Below are 26163 nucleotides of genomic sequence, written 5' to 3' on the forward strand. Positions count from 1 at the left end.
CCACATCCTCTGGCAATGCATTGCAGAGCTTAACTATTCTGTGACTGAAAAATATTTCCTCCTATTGGTTTTTGTAATTCTGTATTTTCCTCTTTCTGTATTTTCCTTGTTGTATGTCTTTTTATTTTGCGATTTTATTCTGCATGAAAACTTTTTTTATTTTGCAATTTTACTGTGTATGGAAACTTGTAAGCCGCCTTGGATAAAGGCGGATTAAAAATGTTTTAAACAAATAAAGTATTTCCCCGTAACTTCATTGAGTGTACATCCTTTCAACCCCATTAATCTGGCATTTGATACATCCCACATATCTCAGAATGCACTCATGCAATGACTGCCTCTTATACATTGTTTAGCTTTTGCTGCTTGGTTTTCAGTATGTTCTTAAGGACAGGAGGAGGTTTTGCTTAGCTTTACAAGAAATATCATTGCGTGCTTTCCTACCAAATAGCTTGGATTTTTGTTTCCTAGATAAAGGATTACATAGGAAATTCAAATCGTTTCTCTCTGAGTCCTATCAGTATGAAGGAAGTCACTTTACCTTGAAGTATGGCACAGGAGAGCTTCATGGTGTTATTGGCAGAGACACACTGAAGGTAAGCCTCAATGTGGTTCCTGCTCTGTGAACGTGAATGGCCCACCTTACTGTTAGACAGCTGAATTAATACTCTATGCAGTTTGGTTTTTTTATGTTGGCTAAAAAATAGTTTCTATTGGTGCAACTTCCTATTGACGGGCAAAAGGTAGAGCACCTCGCTTTGGGATATATGTAGTCCAAGAGGCAAGGAAGGAGTCTCTCCAACCAGTGAAAAGTCTTTATTATAAAACAATGGTCCCAACAAGGTCCCCAGTTTTCGGCATGCAAGAAACGCCTTCTTCAGGGGACACAGGCGTCGGTGATAGAGTCCTCTGGCGTTACCACCCCTGAAGAAGGCATTCTTTGCACGCCTAAACTGGGACTCTTGTTGGGACCATTGTTTTCCAAGAAAGACTTATCATTGGTTTGGCACTAACGTAGCACATCAAGCTTGTGTCATGGACAGTTCTTCTGTAGGAGAACTTATTGCATGGAACACATGCTATGTATCTCTGAAATAACTGCTCAGACATGGTCAAGCCTTATCCCTAAATATAAGGTTTTGGCCAGGTGAGAACGGGCTGCTTGGCTTGATGGACCATTGGTCTGACCCAGTAAGGCTATTCTTATGTTCTTAACAAAGTACAAAACACACAAGGAGCAAAGAAAAAAGCACAAAGAGCAGTCAAACTTGATTTACTGATGGACCCAACACGGCCTGTGTTTCGGCTAACCGGCCTGCATCAGGGGTCAACTGAAGATGGTGGAAACTAATAAATTCATCTGATGTGAAGTGAAGCCAATATTGTACAAAAACAATTTGTAGCCTGTAGGGATATTTCCGTATTCACACCTGAAGGTTAGGCCTCTATGATGTCATCAAGCCTGAACCATTGTTTCAAGAATCTCTCTGCAAGCAACTTTCCAGCATGAATTTTGCAAGAAGTAAGAAGTACACAGCTTTGCTGTTTCTGCCTGATGCATTATGGGGATGTACCCGAATGTTGCTATTCAAGGGCATTCATCTGTGCTTTAATAATGGGACAGTGTGAATCTTGAAGAAATTATTCTGTTCTTATCTGTCTAACGGCCCTGGGTCTTCCAGCCTATATGATACTTTTCTACAGAAAGGCTATTCATCAAGTTCTGTTTCTGGATTGGTCCGAGGAAGTCATCTGATGAGATTCAAGAAAAGAAAGGTGCTAATTAATTAATAATTAGTTAGTCTGTGATAAGGTCCGGGGAAGCTCAGATCTGCTCACAGATGTTCTAATTGTAAACTTTTTCTTTCAATAATTAGACCTGTAAGTTACCTCGTGTGATTCTCTGCCTAAGAGATAGAAATTCGGACATTTAAAAACTGTTCTGAACTTAGCACAGATAAACGGAACTTATTGCTGATGATTTATAGCCTCATCAAGGATTTTCAACGTGTAACTTTTACAACGGTATTCCTGACGTCTTCCAGCTGACACGAAGTTTTCTCTTCCACCTAATTGTGCCGGAGAGGCTAATTAAGGGTGAGCATACGGAAAGACGCAAATGGTATTGAATGATTGTGGATCTATCTAATTCGCAAGAAAGATTTTATTTATACATTTAAAGAAAAGCATCTCTTCACTTCAAAATAAGTAACTGAATATATGGGAAGGTTTTTGATGAATGATAGCTCTATGGTTGCGAAACAAGGCAAAGCAAGTTCTAAAGCAGTGTCTCGCAATCTTTTTCGAGCCGGGGCACACTAAACCTAGTGACCGCGGCTCGAGACACCCGGAAGTACGTGACGTCATCGCGTTGATGTCAGCACATGCGCAAAGGCCCTTCAATCAGGCCCTGCACCGGCAGTGTGTGTGTGGCAGGGGGTGCCTGCAAGGAAAAGGGCCGGAGAGAAGGAGAGGTGCCAGCACCGGTTGCCTACAGGACGTGCTTCTCTTTGCGAGAGGCACGTCCTATAGGCAGCCGGCCTGGTGCTTCTCCTCCTCCCCAGTGTGCCATGGCACACCTGAAATCTCAAGAGGCACAGTTTGTGTAAAGCATGTCTCCCTAGAGCACTTGAGGTCTTTTCCTTCCCGATAGTTGCAGAAAAAATCGATAAGTAGAAGTATCAGAATAGGGACATAATAAGAGTATATGTCAAAGAGAACATTATATTATAAATGTATATATAGATACTGATATATAATATATCATTATTTTGTTGTTAAATATTAGATGCCATTGCAGCATTGGTTGTTTGACTAGCCTTCATTTTCATTTGGTGGGGGGGGGGGGAAGAAATGTTGTAAGGAACGCCCACTGTTTACAAAGAGAGCTCTATATGGGATATGTCGTCCCTACAAATAATTCCTCTTCCAAGCTTGAGGCCATTCAGAAGGCGGATGAGAAGGGGATGCTGGAGGGGGAGGGAAGATGGTGTTGATATTGGGGGGGGGGGTAGGGAGGATGACGTAATGCTGATACCAGGGGCAGAGAGGGAAGGTACGTTGGGGCATGCCAAGGGGAGAAGATGATGGTGCTGGGGGAAGGTTTTGGTGTTGACATGAAGTAGAAAAGGTTGGGTCTCACTAGTTGATTTTGCTTTGCCGATTAAATGCAGAATTAGATTCACTACAATCAAGTTCATTTTTTAGGCTCACAAAACGGTGATGAATGTCAATCTGTGTTGCAGTAAGTGTATGTCCCTGAACCAAACTTTCTAGTGAGGCAACTTTTTTCCCTTCTTTCCAAAATTTCTCAGTGATTTGGAAGAGCACAGTTGGAGCCTTTATGAAAGATGTAAGGGGGGGGGGAGATAACATAAGAACATAAGAACTGCCATCTCCGGATCAGACCCATGGTCCATCGAGTCCGGCGATCCGCACACGCGGAGGCCCAGTCAGGTATACACCTGATGTATTTTTAGTCACCCATATCCCTCTATGCCTCTCGTAAGGAGATGTGCATCTAATTTGCCTTTGAATCCTAGCACAGTGGATTCCTTAATAACCTCCTTTGGGAGAGCATTCCAGGCGTCTACCACTCGCTGTGTGAAGCAGAACTTCCTGGCATTTGTCCTGGACTTGTCCCCCCTTAGCTTCAAACCATGTCCTCTTGTCCGTGTCGCGTTGGACAATGTAAATAATTTATTTTCCTGCTCTATTTTATTTTATGAACCAAACTTATCTGTTCTAGAATGTAGAAATAAGGGCAAATCACCAGGTTATGGATGATACTTTGTCTTAGAGACATTAAGTTAGTCCAGAGAAAATGAATCACAACGTCTTGGTGGCTGACTTATTTCCACATATCCAAGTGGACTAAAAAAGGCATCTCAATTCTCTGTTCTAGAAAGCATTATATTATATGGAAACGTTATGTCATGTTAAACATTAAAATGATTCAATTGTAGTGAAACCTACTGGTAGTTCGTATGTGTAAATGTGATATTTTTGCTTTCCCTGGTTGAACAGATCGGCAACCTCTCCATCATAGATCAGGTCTTTGCAGAGTCTGTGATTGAGTCTAGAGCGTTCATTCCCGCACACTTTGATGGGGTTCTTGGCCTGGGGTACCCATCCATAGCTGTAGCTGGTGCTGTTCCAGTATTTGACAGCTTAACAAGTCAGAATCTGGTAGAAGAACCCATGTTTTCCTTCCATTTAAAAAGGTTAGTCTGATTTGAAGGTTTTCTGGTGAATGTAGCGCTCTTTGGAAAACAAACATTATCTTCCAACATTGTCCATCTACAACTTTCCATTTACCCTATCGAATGTTAAAAATAAGTCAGCAAACAAGTTATAGATGATATCTGCAGTAGGAAATGACACGGGAACAGATTTTTCCCCGTCCCCGCAGGAATTCAATTTCCCTAAGACGGAGCTCAGGCACTGGTGGAATGAGGCATTATGACATCACAATCTGAGCTCTAGAATGTTGCTACTTATGATGTTAAAGTGTCTGAGGCTTGTGCAGATGAGGACGGAGCTCAGGCATTGGTTGAATGAGGCATTATGACATCACAATCTGAGCTCTAGAATGTTGCTACTTAGGATTTTAAAGGGTTTGAGGCTTGTGCAGATGAGGACGGAGCTTAGGCATTGGTGGAATGAGGCATTATGACATCACAATCTGAGCTCTAGAATGTTGCTACTTAGGATTTTAAAGGGTTTGAGGCTTGTGCAGATGAGGACGGAGCTTAGGCATTGGTGGAATGAGGCATTATGACATCACAATCTGAGCTCTAGAATGTTGCTACTTATGATGTTAAAGTGTCTGAGGCTTGTGCAGATGAGGACGGAGCTCAGGCATTGGTTGAATGAGGCATTATGACATCACAATCTGAGCTCTAGAATGTTGCTACTTAGGATTTTAAAGTGTTTGAGGCTTGCGCAGATGAGGACGGAGCTTAGGCATTGGTGGAATGAGGCATTATGACATCACAATCTGAGCTCTAGAATGTTGCTACTTAGGATTTTAAAGGGTTTGAGGCTTGTGCAGATGAGGGACGGAGCTTGAAGGAATGGGGCAGGGACAGGAAAAGAACTTACGGGGATGGGACGAGAAAATGAGTACCTGCGGGGATTGTGAAAATTTTCTCCCCGTGTCATTCTCTAATCTGTAGTTTGCTAGTTCATGAGTTGTACAAAGAAGTCCATTTGAAATTAAAAAATAGATTTGGTTTTGATCCTATTGCAAGAATTCAGAAATGATGGTGAAGGTTGACCAGCAGGTAGAGCTGATGGAGAAGGGGCTGGATATTAGCACAGAAATGCAAAAATATATGCTTGCCATAACACAAGGAGCAAGGAGAGGACTACTATACTATGAATTATTTCTAAAGTGCTACCAGACGCACGCAGCAGTGTACAGAGTCACAAAGAGTAAGAAAACAGTCCCTGCTTCAAAGAGCTTACAATCTAAACAGGATGCCATGGATACAGTTAAGGGGAAAGGTTAAGTGTGTGAAAGAGTAGGTAAATGCCAGCATGGCCTCTCCGTGTATGTGTGTGTGTATGTGCGCGTGCTGGGGGAAAACAAAGAAAAGTGACCAGCAGAGCTGGAGCAGTGTATAGGCAGATGCAAATAACTCAGATTTACTGCTATTGACACTCTGAGTCTTAACTGAAATTGATTTTTATTTCTTCTTTCCTCGTTTATGAATTTCTAATAGTGGAAACAGTGATGATGGTGGGGAGCTGCTGATTGGAGGGATCGACCATTCTCTCTACAAAGGTTCCATTCATTGGATTCCGGTCATTGAGAAGGGTTACTGGAAAATAAAGATGGACAGGTGTGTGGACGCTCTTCCAAGCTCTGCTGCTTTGTTTTCACAGCCCCTTTACAGATAGATGGAAAAACCTCACAGACTGGGAAATGCCGAGTGAGTGTCACTCGGTATCCACCACAACCATAAAAATAGGGCAGACAATTAAAGGCCAAGAGAATGTGACGTACTTCCTGAAGCTGACAGATAGATGATGGCAGATAAAGACCTGAAAGGTCCATCCAGTCTGCCCATAAGTTAAACCCATGTAAAAAAATACATGATTAGATTAACTTGTCTCTTCTTTGATATTTCTGGGTCGTAGACTGTAAAGTCCACCTGGGATTGTCCAAGGTTCCAAATGCTGAAGTTCCATCTAATCAAGCCATTGTGACATCACTGATGAGTTTGGCTCTTAAGCATTGGTGGAATGAGGCATTATGACATCACAATCTCAGCTCTGGAATGTTGCCACTCTTTGAGGTAACATAGTTTCATAGTACATGATGGCAGATAAAGACTTGCCCGTTAGTTATACCTATTAAAAATACATGATTAAATTAACGTCTCTTCTCTAATATTTCTGGGTCGTAGACTGTAAAATCCGTCTGGTATTGTCCTAGGTTCCAAACGCTGAAGTTGCCGTCCAAGCTCACTGCAGCCTATCCAACCATCCCGTTGTTTGCAGGATAACTACCATAAAGCCCACCCCAGCCTATCCTACACCAAATCACCAATAGCGGCCATAGTGCTTCTGTTGTAGGGATTCTGTCTTCCCTTCCCCCAATTCCTTTTAGAAGATGCTGCAATCTTGAAAACCATGCATGTTGGCTTGGTAGAGATCTACTCTTTGTACCCTGCCCTGGAAGTCTGTGAGTGTTAGAAACTCAATGCCAAGTTTGCAGCAGATAAGTTCATCGAGGGACAGGTCGCGTTGTATTATGGAAGAGCTACTTTGTAGCATGTAAGAAATTGACGCTATAATAGAGCATTTATTCTCCCTCTCCTGGCTGCTACTGGAGTCACCAGTCAGCATTTGCTGTCCTAGATTTATTTGTATGATTTGTTTTCGAACCTGTTTTCCCCAAAGAGCTCAGAACAGGTTACAATATGACCTGATTGCAGTACAAGTTTACGATACAAGGTTGTGTTCTAATTCTATACATAGTAGGGGTCTAAAACCAACAATTTGCCATAAGAATAGCCTTACTGGGTCAGACCTATGGTCCATGTAGCCCAATAGCCTGTCTTCGCAGAGGCCAATCCAAGTCACAAGTACCTGGCAAAACCCCCAATAGTAGCAGCAGTGCAAGCAGTGCCTTCTCCTATGTCTGTCTCAACAGCAGTTTATGGACTTTTCCTCCAGGAACTTGTCCAAACCTTTTTTTAAAACCAGCTACATTAACTGCTCTTACCATATCCTCTGGCAAAATGTTCCAGAGCTTAATTCCTATTGGTTTTAAAAGTATTACTCTGTAACTTAATACACCTTGTCCCAAATGGTATATAAAACCCCCAGGAAGTGATGTCAGAGGGAAGGCTGAAGCCAGTGGGAGCAGCAGGTTAGGCGGAGAGGGGCGCACGGCACAATGATGCTGGATGTCACCACCCCAGGTGCCTCCTTCCCTCGCTCCACTATTGTATATGGGGATTAATTTATGTACTGTGCTGCTGATTAAATTAAAGTGCTGAGCAAGACCACTCGATATTACCATCAGGACGTCTGTTCCAGGCATAAAGGGCACAGGAAAGTGAAAAGAACAGAGGCTACAATATGTGACAGAGAAGGGCATAGATTGGAGTGATTTCAGTGACAAGCAGAGTTCCCCAGGAGGGGTGGAGAATGAAGGCACTTGTAAGTCAGTAAGAGAAGGGTTACCAAACGTCCGAATTTCCCCAGACAACTTTTCATAACCTGGCACTTTGGGTTTTGAAAAGCCTCCTCAAATTGCGTCAGGCAGGAAGTCCACATGTGTGCATGACATCATCATGTGTGCATGGCATCCATGCATTCGCAGACTTCCTCCCTGTCCGACATGAACAGGCAGAAGAGGGGGGGGGGGGGCTGGGTGGAACTTGTCGGGCCTGGGGGTGGGTCTAGGGCCAGGGGTGTCAAAGTCCCTCCTTGAGGTCTGCAATCCAGTTGGGTTTTCAGGATTTCCGCCATGAATATGCATGAGATCTATTTGCAAGCACTGCTTTCAATGCATATTCATGGGGGAAATCCTGAAAACCCGACAGGATTCCGGCCCTCAAGGAGGGACTTTGACACCCCTGGATTAGAGTGTCTATGTCAGGGATGGGCAACTCCGGTCTTCGAGGGCTGGAATCCTGTCGGGTTTTCATTGTGACCATCCTGTAAATCAGGGGTGTCAAAGTCCCTCCTTGAGGGCCGCAATCCAGTCGGGTTTTCAGGATTTCCCCCATGAATATGCATGAGATCTATTTGCATGCACTGCTTTCAATGCATATTCATGGGGGAAATCCTGAAAACCCGACTGGATTCCGGCCCTCAAGGAGAGACTTTGACACCCCTGGATTAGAGTGTCTATGTCAGGGATGGGCAACTTCGGTCCTCGAGGGCCGGAATCCTGTCGGGTTTTCTGGATTTCCCCAATGAATATGCATGAGATCTATGTGCATGCACTGCTTTCAATGCATATTCATTGGGGAAATCCTGAAAACCCGACTGGATTGTGGCCCTCAAGGAAGGACTTTGAGACCTCTGGTCTAGGGGGTCTGTATTTTCCGATTGGAAAATCTGGCAACCCTAAGTAAGAGCAATTTGAACTGTGGAAATGGATAAGAAGCCAATGAAATCACGCCAGAAGAGGGTTTACGTGAGTGTAGAGGCGATGGCGGAAAATGTCAGCCGCCATAATTTTGAGCAGATTGAAGGGGAGAGAAAGAGTTCAGTGGGAGACCTGTGAGGAGCAAATTGCAGTGGTCTAAGCAGGAGGAGATGAGTGAGGACAAGGTTTTTGTGTTCAAAAAAGAAGGGATGAATCGTTGTGGTTATAAAGAAAGAAACAGCAGGTTTTGGGAATGTGTCAGACGCGTGAAAGGAAGAGAGGAACCTCAAGATTACGGGGTTGAGAGGATGATATTATCCACCGAACCATAGGAAAAGTCAAGGGGCAGGACAAGCTTCGGTTATTCCATGATGAGAAACCACCAGGACCAGTTTTTGAGCTCATCTAGTCATGTAAAATTATTCATTTATTTATTTTCAATTTTATATTCCGCCTATCAACTAGGCGGATTATAAATGAACGTACATATTTTGGAACTCCTGTTCTGCTGTGGCCCGGAGTCGACTGTTGAACTTTTAACTGAGTTTTCCTTCTGTGGGTTGGTTGTTTGTTTTCTTGTGTGTGTTGTTTCTGTTTCTTGTTGGTGGGGTTGGGTGGGGTGGGTGGACTGTTTTCCTTTATAACAAAATTGTTTGAGCTCCTGTTGATCTTTGAAGTCTCGATGTTGCTTGTTTTGCCGGTGTTGGTGGCAACTTCTTATTTCTGCTGAGTTCAATAAAGATGATTTAAACATAAACGATCGTACATAAAATGAGACCTACAAAACTACAAATTCAACTAAAAACATACCGAACTACAAACGCAGTAAAAAATAAATTGAGCAAATCAAAAGATCCTTGAAAAAGTACTTCAAAGCAGGAATTCCTTACTCATAGAAGGCTTTTACAAATAAGCGAGTTTTCAATAGTTTTTTGAATGATACAAAGCTCGAACATAATCTTAATGGTCCACAAATTTGGGCCAGCCGAAGAAATAGCTGACATCCAAGTCTTTTTATAATGCATATCCCGGACACATTCGAGTGACCATTTCATTGCGATTGTGAACACAACGTACGGGATGGAACATATTTTTTCGAGGCCTCAATCAAGTATTGTGGTGCTTCGCCATAGAGTAGACGAGGTAAGACTGCCAAGATCTTATACTCGATAGGCAACCAATGTACTGGAGTTTAAGTACTGGAGTAAATCTCATGCATTACTGACTAGGGCCTTTTCATAGCGTGGAGTTTGCCTGTCCCATGTCTGTCCTTGTGCCTTTCCAGTGTCAATATTCAAGGGAGGAACCTATTATGTGCCAACGGTTGTCAGGCCATTGTGGATTCTGGCACGTCCCTCATTATCGGACCTATTGCACAGATAACGAAACTGCACGAGGCTATTGAGGCAACGCCATTGAACAACGAAACGGTAACTACCTTGTAAAGCTGGAGCAATTTGTAGCTTCTATCTGGGTGGCTTTATTGGAGTTTAGTAGACAAGCTAGAAAAGTTGTTGCAGCTTTTTTTTTTTTTTTTAGAAGGTGTGATGTTTTATTTATGTGTCTTTTTATGCTTGCAGTGCTTCTGTGATGAGAGCTTAGTGCTTTAATATGATTATACTGTACAGACAGTCCCCGAGTTAAAGATGCCCAACTTAAGTACGACTCATACTTAAGACCGCAGTCGCGGCTTCATTTGATTTCACTGAGACGTCTGTCCAGTTGCCTAGACTCCTGCACTTCTGCAGCAGATTCAGGAATGACGCATGGCCACATTAAGAACAGTGTGTGGTTGTGCTTGCTGTACCTTAGAGGGAACATTGGGAGTGACAGTTGGCCCTTTTAACAGCTTCAGCAGCAAGAATCTTAAAATCTACAAGTTCCGAGTTACATACAAACCCGACTTAAGAACAGCTTTAAAAACGTAACTTGTTCTTAACCCGGGAACTGCCTGTATAGGAATAATCAAGCCATTGTGACATCACTGATGAAGTTGGCTCTTAGGCATTGGTGGAATGAAGCATTATGACATCACAATATGAGCTCTGGAATGTTGCTACTTAAGAAAGTCTTGCGGCTTCATTTGATTTCACTGAGCAGTATTTCTGGTGTCAGGTCAAAAGCGCGCCGGGACAAAGGCGCGCCCAGACAATTGAGCGCAGCGCGCACCGCCACGCCACTCTAAATGACTGTTTTTAGTGCTCCAACGGGGGTGTGTGGAGGGGAACCCCCCCACACTTTACTTAATAGACATCGCGCCGCGTTGTGGGGGCGTTGTGGGGGGTGTGGGGGGTTGTAACCCCCCATATTTTACTGAAAACTTCACTTTTTCCCTGTTTTTAGGGAAAAAGTTCAGTTTACAGTAAAATGTGGAGGGTTACAACCCCCCAAACCCCCCCCTAATGCCGGCGCGATGTCTATTAAGTAAACTGGGGGGTTCCCCAACAAAAACCCCCGTCGGAGCCCCTAAAAACTGTAATTTAGAGCGGCGCGGTGGCGCGCGCTGCGCTCAATTGTCGGCGCGCGCTTTTGTCTTTCGCGCCATTGTCTATGAACCGTATTTCCAGTGGCAGAGACTCCTACACAGATTCAGGAATGACGCATGGCCACATTAAGAACAGTGTGTGGTTGTGCTTGCTGTACCTTAGAGGGAACACTGGCGAGGGACAGATGGCCCTTTTGTCAGCTGGAAGCAGAATCCTAAAATCTACAAGTTCTGAGTTACATACAAACCCGACTTACGAAAAGTTTTAAAAACGTAACTCGTTCTTAACCCGGGGACTGCCTGTACTTATGTCTATCTACATATTATACATATGTATTTACTGCATACTTGAGTGGATTTCCTCAAATTTCTCTTATTGGAATTGTTGAATATGATTTGAAAAAAAATATAAGGAAACAAGATAGGACCTGACCAAACCTTAAATGGTAGACAGGACAATATGCAAGGCTGGAACAGGAGACGCTGTATCTTATCCCTACAGCACAAGGCTAGCTCTAAGGAAGCTCATGAGTTTTGCATATAAAGAGATCAGCCATCACCTGAATGATTTGTGTTAATAATAGATTATAAATATATTACATTAGCTATGTATAACTTAAACCTTAGGGCCTAAATCGGCAGCCGCCTACAGAAATGTCACTGGCCACATGTCAATCACAGCACCTACCACTAAATTTCGGCATTCGCCCAAGGTCTTTTGAGAATCACGTCTAACAGCGCCTAAGGTTATTTCTACCCCTATCCACGCTTCCTTTGACCTTAGGCACCGTAAGTGTATCTGTAGACACAATGACGATGCCTATTTTTTAAAAATGACTTTTTAACTGGTTTTCAATGGCGTGGCCAATTACCCTGCCTAACTTATGGCGCCGTTGACAGAATGTGTTAATTTACACAATTATGATTGGCATACATGAATACGTTCCTCTATGTATGTTTTATTGATATGTATTCATTATATTTTATATAGGCTATCGTATATTAATGTGGCTTTCTAAGTCATTTTTAGTTTTTACTGTTTCTCATTTAGATATGGATTCATTATATTGAATTTATACTATTTTATATGGTTGTTTTTTTAAAAAAAGATTTCTATTATATTGTCCCCTGATGAAGGCAATGCTAGTTACGAAACATTGGCTCCCAGTTGCACACCGTATTTTATTTAAACTATGCTTGCTTACTTTCAAATCATTATTATTTAAAACCCCTGCTTTTATTTTTAGAGTCCTAATTCCTTATTTTACCTCAAGACAGTTGAGATCACAAGACCAACACTTATTGGCCATTCCTTCATTAAAAGTTATCAATACGAGGCGTCACACTATTTTCTCAATAACCGCTCCCCAGTCCTGGAATGACCTCCCATTATTTATTAGAGAGGAAAAGAATTTGGACAAATTCAAGACCAAACTTAAGAGTTTCCTTTTTATAGATGCTTTTAATGAATAAATTTAAAGATTTTGTCTCCTTTTATCTTATATTTTATTACAAACTATATTTGTTTCCCCTCCTACTGTTTTTTCCTTAAACATATTTAAACTAAATATTGATTGTAATCCATTAATAATTTTCCCTTTTGTTTTGATATTATATGTATAGGTTAAACTTTGTATAGGAATGTTTGTATTTGTTATTTTAATTTGACATGACTTTTGTTTGCTTGATTTGTTACCCGTATTTGATTATTTAAGAAATTGTACATCGCCTAGAAATTGCAATAGGCGATTAATCAAATTATATAATAAACTTGGAAACTTGGGACCAGTACAGGATTTACACTCTAAAGACTGATTCTGATAAAAACAAAAGACTATTTGATGACAAACGTGACATCTCATTTGCCCCTTTTTTTTTTTTACACGAGGGAGACAATTTTCCCCACATTATTATTTATTCCTATTTATTTCACGTTATGGCTGAGGAGCGAAGTGATGTGAAGAAACACTGACAGTGGGGCCGTTCTCGACTCAAATTTGGCAGTGTTTATAGTGCCTGATTGATTGATTTCGTTTTATATCACGTTCTCCCCACCAAGCCCAGAGCGGGTTACAGATTAACGTACACAGAATGTAGTCATGACAGGTTAACAGACATAGAATACAAGCATGACACAAACCCTCTCCTTTACAAAGCCAGGCTTTTAGAGCCAAAAATATATCAGGGGTAAATAACTCAAATACCATAGATATTTGTGGAGTGACTGAAGGGATATCAATGAGACCTGAAAAAGTCACTACAGTGTTATCACACAAAATTCCAAACTTTACTCATTCACAATTCTTATTCTTAGAACTCTGCTCAGAGACATGAAGACTGATTACTCCGCCTCACCACCCAATCATCGCAGTGTCTAGAAATTGAATTGGCTCTGAAGATGTAAATTTCCATAGATTAAGTGCTAGCAAAAAGCTATGCTGACACCGTCATTACTTCAATAATTTAGTATTTGAAAAATATAACTTAGCTTTGAAAATAGTGACTGGTTCCGACGTGCCACGTTTCGTTGCTGCGTCAGGGAACCGACAAATACAGCTAGATTTAAAGCTGGAGGTGAAGTCACATAAAGATTGAAAAACGCTGGTTCATTTAATATGTTTCTTCTTAAATGGCTTTTAGAGCCAGCTGCAGTGGTAACAGCCCGGACGCTCACAGGGATTTTACGAGTGTCGATGTTACCGCGGCAGCTGGCGCTAAAAAAAGCTAGCACACCTTTGTAAAGGAGGAAGAAAGTTTCACTGATACCTTCTATATATACATTTTTGGTTTTATAGAGGAGGTGTTTTATCGTCTGGTTATTGTGGAGCAATTTGCCCCCCCCCCTCAGCACTCTATGCATAGTGGGGGAGTTATTTTTCTTGATTTTGGAAGAAGGTACAGCCAGGTTATATAAGCTGTTTATAGAACTCACTTTGGTGGTAATAAAACATAACGGTGTATCTTGTACAGTATATTTTAGACTGCAGAAGACTGTCCAGTATACCCAGTATCACCTTCACCATTGGATCTAAAGACTATACATTAACCGCCAAACAGTTTGTAAGAAAGGTACGATGTGGGGCATTTTCATTTGGTTTGGGCTCTAAAAGGACTGATTGTGTTAGAAACTGGTTGAGTGGGAGGTGGGAAAGGATAGTGAGAATAAGGGTGGTGTACTGCATGGATCGGTCTTTGGGGAAGGGTTACTGTGAAAGCTTTGCCTTTTTGTAGGTAAAATAGTAAAAATATATATACGAGGGTCATTTCATAAATAATGCACACTATTTTTTTTTTTTTTTTTTTTAAATTTACATGTTTTATTTATTTTTTTTTTTTCAAGTATTTCTTTACAATCCTTCAATATAGTCTCCCTGCTTTGCAATGACTGAGTTCCAATGTCCAGGAAGCTTCATTATTCCATCCAAGACACCGTTTTTGTTCAGTTGCCGAATGGCTCAGATACCGGCGGAAGAAAGCTCTTCCAGAGATGCAAAACGATGTCCACGCTTAGGTTGTTTCAACTTTGGAAAAATGTCAAAGTCTGGTGGACTCTTCTCTGAACTGTAGGGAGCAGGAGGTAACACCTCCCAGCCGTATTCGCTTAGCTTTTCAGTGATGAGTGGAGAGCTCCATTTTCCCCACGACCAAAAAATTTTTGACGAGCTCAATTAAAAGTCAAAGAAATGCGGGGGCGCTGTGGAGCCCGACTAGGATGGTCGTGGGTTAGATCAGCTCCAGCAGCCCTACCTACTATTTTCCTCTTCTGAGCTATATTACTGCTTTTTCAATTATTATTTTCAGCAGAATTTATTCTTTATATGATGGCTTCAGCAAAGGTTGGAAAACGTCACAAGCCTGAGCCCTTGTCACCTGCCAAATCTACCCAGGACAAATCTGACAAGGCAGAGGCTCCCTCCATGCTTGACTTATGGGAGGCAATTCGCTCACTACAAGATATTATGACTGACACGAAAGATGCCTTAACTGAGATGAAAGACGAACTCAGCACTATACACTCTGATATTTCAGGCTTCAAAACTAAGCTTGCTGATTTGGAAATCAAGTCTGCCACTGCCGATGCCAATATCAAGGCCCTGCAGACACATGTAAAGCGCTCTCTCCTCATCGAGCGGGAACTTGAAGACGCGAGCAACCGCTCGCGCCGGAACAATGTGCGGCTGCTTGGAGTGCCGGAAAATCGGGAGGGCACTAATATACTGGCTTTCCTTGAAACATTCATCCCTTCTCTCCTAAACATTAATTTTACCAAAGACTTTGAGATCGAGAGAGCCCACCGCACACCTTCAACTCGGCAGCAGCGTGATCAGCGCCCTCGACCGATTATACTCAAAATTCTCCGGTACCAGCAGGTGCTGGAAATCATGCAAAAAGCCCACACACTCGCTCCTATTACCTTCGAGGGACACAAGATACTTTTCCTGCCAGACCTTCACAAGAACACAGTGAAATCAAGACAACAACTTCTGGCTCTTCGTCCTCAACTAAAGAAGATGGGTGCTCGTTTTGGAATTTACTACCCTGCCAGAATGAGAGTCACATACCTTAATCAAACACGCGACTTCACCGATCCGGAACTACTGGCGTCTTTCATTGAAGAAAAATCTCCAACCTCAATAGATGCAGTGTGACTGTGACTGCTCTAAATCATTCATGCACTGACTTACCAGCCTTGCCTGCTCATCCCTCGTGGGCTCCCAGGACTCCATTTTCCTTCCGTTGGACATTTCAGCCTGTACTTCCTGCTTACTTGCTTGCCTGCATGAAATGTTTGTTGTGACTCATATAATTCTGTTCTCTGTTCTCTCCGATACACCCGATCTGTCTTTCTACTTTAATGCCTTTCTCTCTCTTCTCCCACCCCCTTTATCTTTCTTCCTCGCCACCATTTTGCCTTCTGTGCTCCTCTTTCTTTCTGCACACGTGGAACCAGCTGCACAACTTGTTTCCTACCCGGTTCCTCTGACTTTTCTTTCAGACGCATTACCGCTGCTTTCCTCTCCTTGCTAGATGACTCACTGCTTTATATAACTGATCTTTCCTTGCTACTGGCCTTTAACTGCTGTGTTTACTCAGCTTATCTCTCCCTTCACGGTCCACCGAGCTTCAATTAGGCTCTCATGTTTCCTTTACTGATTGCCTCTTCAGTATCAATTAACCTCCATGACTCATAGCCCTCTCTCTTTTAAATTCTTATTTCCAATTGCCTCTTTCTAGTCCTTTTCTTGGCTAATGGAATTTTATTATGACTACCCATATAATATCTCTCCCTTCTCTTTTTCTGCTGAGAATTTTTTTTTTTTTTTTTTACATATGCTTATTCATACTCTTACAATGCTAATTTGATTCATTACTCTTTTTCCTGTTCTCAGATGATGGTTGCTAACAGTTCTGAATTAGGCTGCTGTGTTTGCTATCTGACCTCGGCCGCCTGGCTTGACTTTCTAGTTACCCCAACTTGTTGGCTGCGTTTGTAGCCTATCTCATTGACATTTGTTTTAAGTGCCTCCATTTTACCTGTTTGCTGTGAATGCACTATTCACCTGATTGGTTTTTGTCCTTTTTTCTTTTATCAAGGTGTACCTTCTCAGTGTATAATGCCTTACATCCCTCACTATCTGATTATTGTTGCCTGACTGAATATGTCATGAATCCAGCTCATATTTATCCATGCCTTTAACCTTTACTTCTCTCAATGTCAAGGGTCTAAACAATTGCATTAAAAAACGCAAAATTATTTCTTATTTACAGGACGTTAATTCGGACATTGTTTTTTTACAGGAAACGCATCTTTCAGAATCTGATTCCCACAAACTTACCCTGAAAGGTTATTCACCACCATTATGCTCACCTGCACTCAATGGGAAAAATGGAGTCATAACTTTCATACGTCAAAACCCAGCCATTTCCATTGATTTTAGCTCTCATGACATGAATGGTCGTTGGGTTAGTACTCTGCTTACCATCTCGCAACAACCAGTTCGCATCATTAATATATATGCTCCTAACACGGACCAACCAGATTTCTTTACCAATTTGGCTACCCACATCCTTCAAAGCCCTAATACTCCTATTATTTTAGGGGGGGACTTTAATCTCATCCTAGATGTAGATAAGGATAGGAAGTCCCATGCAACATATAAAAAGACCCGATCCTGGTTCACTCTACATGATATCATTTCACAGTTACAACTCATTGATCCGTGGAGACTCCACCATCCTGATGCTGACCGTTATACCTTTTTCTCTGCTCCCCACTCCACCTATTCTCGCATTGACTACTTTCTTGCTAGTTCCTCCCTGGTTGACCATCTCTCCTCCTCTACCATTGGAGATATTGCCATTTCGGACCACGCTGCCATCTCCTTGACTTGCAATCATTTTTCTCTCTCGCCCAAATCCAGACAATGGAGATTCAATTCCTCTCTACTTATGGAACCTGACTTTGTCACCACTGTCAATGATGCCATAAATGAATTCTTTGTCTTCAATTCACCTGACCAAACCTCTTGGCCTAATACATGGGACACCTTTAAGGCTTACATACGGGGAGTCATCATCCAATATTCCTCTCATCTCCATTCTGTCAGGAAAAAACGAATCAAAGATCTGGAACAACGTATTCACGTTGCAGAATCTACATATACATCTGATTTATCTAATATCACTGCCCTAACGGATCTCCGAAAACTTCATTTCGAATATAATTCCTTACTCAGTACTGCAGCAGCTAGATCAGTATTTGTTCAAGCATCTACATATCATGCGGAAAATAACAAGACCGGCCATTTGCTTGCGAATCTTCTAAATAAATCTTCTAACCAAACTTCTATCCCTTCGATCAAAGACCCCTCCGGTGCTCTTCTTACTGGGACATCTGCTGTATCGTCTCAGTTTCTCTCATTTTACCAAACACTATATTCTTCTGACTCCTCTTATTCGGCTACCTCTACGGACTCTTTTCTAGCATTGCAACATCCGACGGTCTCCTTATCTGACTTACCTCTTCTTGATAAAACATTCACAGCACAGGAACTCTTGGAAGCAATTACTTCTCTAGCTCCCAAGAAATCCCCAGGACCGGATGGACTGACTGCCGAATTCTATAAAGCTTTTCATCAGACATTATTACCCCACATGCTTGCTTTCTTTCACCATCTCTGTGCTCAAGGGACTGCTACGGGCTCCTTCACTGAAGCCACGCTGATTGTTTTCCCGAAACCGGGAAAGGACCCACAGGACGTTAAGAACTACCGTCCTATCTCCCTCATCAATGTCGATGCCAAGATTTTTGCCAAAATCCTGGCCTCTCGTATGCAATCTGTTCTTTCCTATTTAATTAGTCCGGACCAATCCGGATTCTTACACAATCGCTACTCATCTAATAACACTCGTTTATTTTCTCATATTCTTCACCATACAGACTCCAATCCAGATAGACTTCTGATTATGGCATTAGATGCTGAAAAAGCCTTCGACCGTGTTGAATGGCCCTTCCTTTTTCACACGCTTTCATGGTTCGGCTTTCCCGAAACATTCATTCGCATGATCAAAACCCTATACTCCCACCCTCAAACCAAAATTTTGATTAATGGACATTTAACTTCTTCCTTTTCGCCTTCGAGGGGTACCAGACAGGGATGCCCACTTTCACCTCTCCTTTTTAATCTCGTACTTGAACCTCTTCTTATTGCCATCCGGAATGATTCTTCTATTAAGGGATTCCATCATGACTCTTTCTCTGTTAAACTTTCTGCTTATGCAGATGATATCCTACTCTATGTCACGCCGGAATCTTTGCCCTCGGTCCTATCCCAAATCCACCGCTACTCCGCTATCTCCGGTTACAAGCTAAATATTTCTAAGTCTGAAATTATGCCACTAAACTGTATTGACGTGCAGACAGTGGTCACAGGACAGGGATTTCTTTGGTCTCCCCAAAAAATAAAATATCTCGGAATCTTCTTTGGTCCTTCCCTAGACTCCACTATACAATTTAATACCGAACATCTTATTTCAACCACCCTCACCTGTACTCGCAAGTGGTCTCCGCTCAATCTGACATGGTTTGGTCGTCTTTCTACTATTAAGATGATGATCGTTCCTAAAATCAATTATGTTCTCAGCATGCTCCACATACTCCTTCCTCATGCTGTTTACGCCCGCATTGAGAAACTCCTTGTGGACTTTCTCTGGCAGGGAAAACAACCTAGAATTGCGCTTAAAAAATTGAAATCTCCCCGTGAATGGGGAGGTGTTAATTTTCCCTGCTTTAGAGGTTATCACATGGCCTTCTTGATGACTCAGGGCTCTCTTTGGCAAGATTCTAATCCGATCTCAGTCAATCCTAATTGGTTGCAACTCGAAATGACTTTGACGGATCCATCTTCTCTTAAGCATGCCCCTTGTATGTCTCTCACTGCTTCTATTAAAGCTAACCCCATTATCAAGAGTACATGGTCAGCGATTTGTTATGTGGACTCCATCTCTTCTCATAAATGGGCAGAATCTTCGTTAGCTCCCGTCTGGAATAATCCTCGTATCACAATCAATAAGGAGATGGTGGCGTGGAAGAGGTGGCAACAACAGGGGATTTGGTATGTTCATCATCTCCTCCAGAATGACCACTGGCTTTCCTTTTCCGATCTTATGGTCAAATTCCACATTCCTCAATCTCAATACTTTCTCTGGATACAACTTCATCATAGTCTCAAATCTGCCTTTCCATCTCCTATCTCCCTTGCTGTTCCTCCTGACTTACCTAACTTATTTCTTTCCTATCCTACCATGAAAGGTCAGACATCTAAATGGTATAAATATATCCAATCTCACACCACCACACCTCCCCATGATACCATAGCGAAATGGAATGTTTCATTACACACTCCATTCACTGAACATTCGTGGCTACTCATGTGGCCCAAACTTCTGAAGTCACTTCGTTCAGCCTCACACATACAAACAGCGATATTCTTATACCACAGGGCCTTTTGGACCCCGGATAAGTCAGCCAAAATAAATCGGTCTTATGATGGTTGTTGCTGGACCTGTAAATCCCCTGATAGCTCTTTACTCCATATGCTTTACACATGTACACATGTCTCATCTTTTTGGTCTAATGTGTGGTCTACAATTGCCCGCATCTTTCATATCACCGATACTTTTTCCTTTGACTTATTGTTTAATGGCTCTTCGATCCTATCCTCCCCTTTATCCATCACTCATGAACGCCTGTTAATTATACTTTTATTCACTGCTCTCTCCACCATCCTGCACAATTGGAAGGATACCACTAAACTACATGTCAATATATGGTGGAACTCGATATGTCTCCTTGTGAAATATGAATGTCATTTTGCTGAACGCAATAACTCCATGATCTCTTATACAAAAACTTGGTCCCCTCTGCTTGAATATTGCAAATCAGTCTCATGAATACTGAATATTGTTACTCAGATTCTTGACTTTAATATTCATTTTTCTATTATATGTTTTTGCCTCACCCTTAGTCTTCTGAATTCAGGCACTTATCAGAATTAACCATGTTCTAATACATTTTATATATATCATATTCTTTTATTTTAGATTGGACATGTCCTTCTGATTTTTCTGGTACATTATTTGAGCATTTCACCTACTGTTTTTGTTTTTCTTTTCTTTAATACCCCTTTCTTGAACTAATGTCATCACATCTTTATTTTGTTATGCATTTAATAATCTGTGATCATTATTCCTTTGTGGATGCACTTCACACTTGTTAATGATATTGTTATAATGTGCTCCTTGTTGGAGCACTCACATTGTTGGCTTTGTATTTTTACTCTACTTATAAAATCAATAAAACACTTTGAACAAAAAAAAAAGTCAAAGAAATGATGATTTTTGCTTATGATCATGAAGGCAATATCATCACAGACAAAGTGCCATGTGGAAGAAGTGTCACAGCAGTGTATTATCATGATATTTCTTTGCAAAAAAAGGCACAAAACCCGACCTCAGTTGCTCTTGGCTGGGCCACTCATTCTTCACGACAACGCTCGTCCGCACATAGGGTATGTCGTCATTGAAAAACTACGCAAATATAGCTGGGTTACCTCATGCTCCCAAACACGAGTCCACGAGAGGAGGGGGTGGTCTTCCTAAGGGCGTGACACCTTTCCTCCTCTCTGCCCACCTGCTCCTCTCCTTGCCAAGTGCCCCTTGCCTTCCCTGAACCTTTTTAACTTCCCTGGCGCGAGGTTGCGGCCCGCATCGGCGCTCTCTGATGTCACTTCCAGGACCCGCGCCTAGAAAGCGACATGAAAGGGCTAGCTGACACCAACATGGGTATGCTGCTCACGCCGGAAAAGTTAAAAAGGTACGGGGAAAGGGAAGGGGGCACCAGCTGCCCTCTCCTGCCTCCCCAGGCGAAAAACCATATTTGCGGTTTTTCGATACTCGTGGGGGTTCCTGGAACGGAACCCCAGCGAATATCAGGGGAGTACTGTAAATGCTTAACCAACTTTATTTCAAACGCACTTTTCTATCAAACTTTTAGGAAGTCAATCAAAACTTACCTCTTTGATAAATTTCTCTGACTCCACTTCTGCCTTGATATATTTTTTAAACACTGCCAGATAGATTTGATCACTCTTAACATGCTAATGTAATTTTGAAAGTTTTATGTAATATCGCTGTCTGTATACAGTCTCTTCCTCTGTGAACAGCTCTGAACTGTTTGTGGTATTGCGGTATATAAAAATAAAGTTATTAAAAGGTTTAAAGCGGGAATAACAGGTATAACAGATGAAGGTCATTCTGGTTGCCCATCAACACTGCGCACACAAGAGCACATTGACAGGGCAGATGCCTTGATTAGAGAAGGCCGATGGATAACAGTGTCTCAGTTGGCTGCAGATTTGGATATCAGCTATGGATCTGTATTTGCCATGAAGCTTGATGACTTGGGATACAGGAAAGTCTGCTCATGATGAGTTCCCAAATAGCAACAGTGACCCAGTTCCTGAGACGGTATGAAGAAGATCTGAGTATTCTGGAAAGAACCGTCAAGGGTGATAAGACATGGGTGCCCCACTGTGACCCAGAGAGCAAAAGTCAAAGCATGATGAAGTAAAGGAAGCGGTGCTCACCTGGCTTTGGGAGCAGCCAAAAAATTTCTCTGCAGGAATGCAGAAGCTAGTTGAACGATACAACAATTGCATTGTCTTGCATGGAGACTACATGGAAAAGTGATATGCTCAATTGCTCACAATTACTTCTATTAAAGCCGTTAAATGTATTTTGCCTTTACATTTTTGATTTACCCTTATATATATATTTTATTTTTTTTCTGCAGTAGAGTAGATAGCCTGAAAAGTGTAGGGATTTAATGAAGCTCAATGAATGATACTGAGTTTGGCAGTTAAGCATTAAAGCTAAAATATGCAGAATCATGTATTTGGACTGCATTCTGTGCACACTAAAAGAGTGGGTCTCGGGTTTGATTGTATCTAATGATCTTACAGAGGTCAAATAGATAGTTAAGGTAAGATATCTGGGTGCATAATGAGAGAAATGGCCAACAGGAAGAGGGGGAGGGGTATGATAGTGTCTCAGTAAAAGTCTCTGGTAAGACCTGGTTTGGAGAACTGCACGAAGTTCTGGAGACTACACTTAAGGATCTCAATATTCATGGTTTGGAAGAGAGATGGGATAGGGCAGGGGTAGGCAATTCTGGTCCTCGAGAGCCAGAGCCAGGTCAGGTTTTCAGAATATCCACAATAAATATGCATGAGATAGATTTGCATCTCAGGGAGGCAGTGCATGCAAATCCATCTCATACATATTCATGGTGGAGATCCTGAAAACCTGACCTGGCTCCGGCTCTCGAGGACCAGAATTGCCTACCCCTGGGAAAGGGAAATATGATAGTAACATTTAAATACCTCAGTGGTAGAAATGCACAGGAGATGGGCCTCTTTCAACGGGAAGGAGGATCAGGAATAAGGAGTCATGGGATGAGAGTGGAATGGGGAGAGACTTGGGAGACATTTTAAGGGAATATTTCTTTATAGAAAATTTAATGGATGCACTGATTAGCCTCGAGTGCAGGTGGCAGAGGCAAGAATAGTATCTCAATTCAAAAGCGTACGGGACAAGCACAGAGGATCTCTGAAGGAGAGGAAGGGGAATTATAGTTGATGTAACTAGGCAGAGCGGGTAGGCTGCGTGCCATCTTGTTCTATGATTAAAAAATCTATATGTGATGGAAATAGGGGTGAAAACCCAGACATATCCTCATTTTAGAGGACTGTCTGAGTGCCCGGAGGGATTTCTAGAACCTGGCAGTTTGTCTGGGTTTTGGAAGGCCCCGAGTTCTGGGTTGTGTCTGGAGGGCCTCTGAGCATATCTGGATGTGACATGACTTCATCACGCGGCCCCGAGCCCGGGGAAGAAGAGGGAAGATTTATGTCGGGGCGGGGCTGAGGCAGAACGGGTGGGGGGGCCATGTGTTCTCTTTTTTTTTTTTATAGAGAAAATCTGGTAACCCTAGATGGAAAAGTATATAATGATACATAATCATGTCATGTTTAATTCCAGGAAAGAATAGGAGACGCGACAGTGTGCATCAGTGGCTTCCAATCAATGGACTTAACAAACCACGTAAGACCAATGTGGATCTTAGGAGACATTTTCATGTCCAAATACTACAGCATTTTTGATCGTGGGAATGATCGCATTGGAATAGCGAAATTACACCAAGGAAAGCCTCTTGGAGGTGTCCAAGCAAGGGTATAAGTCATAAGAGAGAAGATAGGGGGCGTACGACTGTAATTTAAGAGATGAAAATCCACAGATTCCTATTTTTGTGAAATATTTTCTCTGTTTCTTGTTCCCCACTCCTGTGGCCCTCACATGTGCCTTCTAAGTTATCGCTAGTTCAGTTATTGTTTCCTTTCATTTGTGTTTCGGACAAAATCACTTATTCAGCAGAGTCCTTAGATTCATTCACAACATGTAAAATGTGGTCTAAGGAGTGTTCCTGTACTTTTTTAGGCTCAAGGACCTGCTATAGCTATGATATGACCCTGATGGGGGAGGGGGAACCCATCGCACTGTGGCATTACAATCAAAATGTCTTACAAAATAAGCCCTTAATAGCTGCCACCAAGCTGGGAAGAGACAGAGCAAGAGCTTATTCTTGGGCAGAGAGGAGCGAGGAGGGCCAAAGACATGGTTTGGAGCTTTTGCTCATCTCCCCCTCCCCACAAAAGTTCTTATCACCTCTTCCTCTTCCAAAACCCTTTAGATCCTTTCCTTCATTCCAGTGTTCCTATGTTAGGATATGGAGCAAAATGAGAAGGTGGCCTTAAGTTGCATCCACTGCCTTTGCTTCCTAAAGACAGTGCAACACATTGAATTGTGTGGAATACCCTGGATCAGTAAGTAAAGAGGGGAGGCCGTGGCCTGCAGTTCTATGTTGCTTCTGTCCTCCTATGGATGCGGGGGGGGGGGGGGGGGGGGGGGGGCTGTTGGAGCACAGTCCCACCTCCAGCAGTGGATGTGATGGAATGCGGTGGCGGTTTATTTTTTTTCTCAGCTTGGTGCAACTGCCACGTCCACATGGTTCCAGGGTTTCTACAGTGGCAGCTGCTTTTCTTCCTTCCTGCTACTGCTATTACTTCATAGATGTGGTTACTGCCGCAGTTCTTTCCTCTGCAGGGGTGGTAGCGTGGGGGGAAGACTAGCATAAGTGTACTAAGGTTTCCAATGACCTGTTCTTGGCCAGATCCAAAGGCCTCTACTCTGTCCTCATCCTTCTCGATCTGTCTGCCACCTTTGATACTGTTGATCATCGCCTACTCCTTGATACGCTATCCTTGTTGGGATTCCAGAGTTCTGCCCTCTCCTGGTTTACTTCCTCTCTCTCCCATCACACCTACAGTGTATGCAATGGTGGTTCCTCTTCCACAGCCTTCCCACTATTGATTAGTATATCTCAAGGCTCTGTCCTGGGACCACTTCTTTTCTCAATTTACACTTGCTCACTTGGAGTGCTGATATCCTATGGCTTCCAGTATCACATCTATTTTGATGACTCCCAGATCTACCTGTCTGCACCAAATATCTCTACTGAAACCCAGACCAGAGTCTCAGCCTGCCTGTCCAACATTGTCACCTGGATGACATTGGGTGTCTTGCTGTCATCTAAAATTGAATATGGCTAAAACAGAGCTGCTCATCTTCTTGCCTAAACACACCCACCTCTCTGCTTCCCTCATTCTCCGTCTCTGTGGACAACATTCTCATCCTTTCTGTTTTGTGTGCTCGGAATCTTGGGGGTCATCTGACTCTTTCTCCTTCACCGCCCAGATACAACATATCACTAAAACCTGCCACTTCTTCCTCTATAATATTACCAAAATCTGACCCTTCCTCTCTGAGCACACTACCAAAACACTTATCCATGCCGCCATCACCTCACACTTAGATTACTGCAACTCGCTACTCTCAGGCCTTCCACTTAGCCATCTCGCTCCCCTCCAAGCCATCCAAAATTCAGCTGCACGACTCAGATTCTGGGAGAGCCACTATACTCATGTTACCCCTCTCCTAAAGTCACTTCATTGGCTTCCCATCTGTTTCAGACTATAATTCAAACTCCTCTTACGGACCTACAAATGGCCTCACTCAGCTGCCCCTCACTATCTCTCTTCACTATGATCCCCCCCTCCCATAAGCTCCACTCAACTGCTAAGTCCCTCCTATCTGTTCCCTTCTCTTCAACTGCCAACTGCAGGCTCTGTCCTTTCTGCCTTGCTGCACCATATGCTTGGAACAAGTTGCCTGAATCCCTATGGCGGGCTCCATCTCTAGCAGTGTTCAAGGCCACGTTGAACTTCATCTGCCATTGCTCTGCCCATTTCTCTAACTGATACAAGTCGCTCTGGAGTTCCTCGCTATCCTCCTGCGATCTGATTGCCCGGCATAGCTTTGTGTCGTCTGCAAACTTAATGATCTCACTGGATATTCCGTCTTCCAGGTCATTGATATAAATATTAAATAGGAT

The 26163-nt window shown here is 42.6% G+C and overlaps 1 protein-coding gene across 2 annotated transcripts in view; it reads left to right on the forward strand.

The window, feature by feature from the left end:
• The window catches only part of LOC117364069 (cathepsin E-B-like), a 55489-nt gene that overhangs the window by 17282 nt on the left and 12044 nt on the right, over positions 1-26163 (forward strand). The window contains exons 5-10 of one of the 2 annotated variants that reach the window (XM_033952865.1): positions 472-596; positions 4027-4223; positions 5727-5846; positions 9897-10041; positions 14067-14165; positions 23694-23756. In XM_033952865.1, coding sequence (XP_033808756.1) covers positions 472-596; positions 4027-4223; positions 5727-5846; positions 9897-10041; positions 14067-14165; positions 23694-23756 — 749 coding nt within the window. Of the gene's footprint in view, positions 1-471; positions 597-4026; positions 4224-5726; positions 5847-9896; positions 10042-14066; positions 14166-23693; positions 24583-26163 lie in introns of those variants that run through there. The other variant, XM_033952864.1, reaches the window with a different exon arrangement.

The sequence above is a fragment of the Geotrypetes seraphini genome, chromosome 7 (genome assembly GCF_902459505.1).
Source record: "Geotrypetes seraphini chromosome 7, aGeoSer1.1, whole genome shotgun sequence".
NCBI lineage: Eukaryota > Metazoa > Chordata > Amphibia > Gymnophiona > Dermophiidae > Geotrypetes > Geotrypetes seraphini.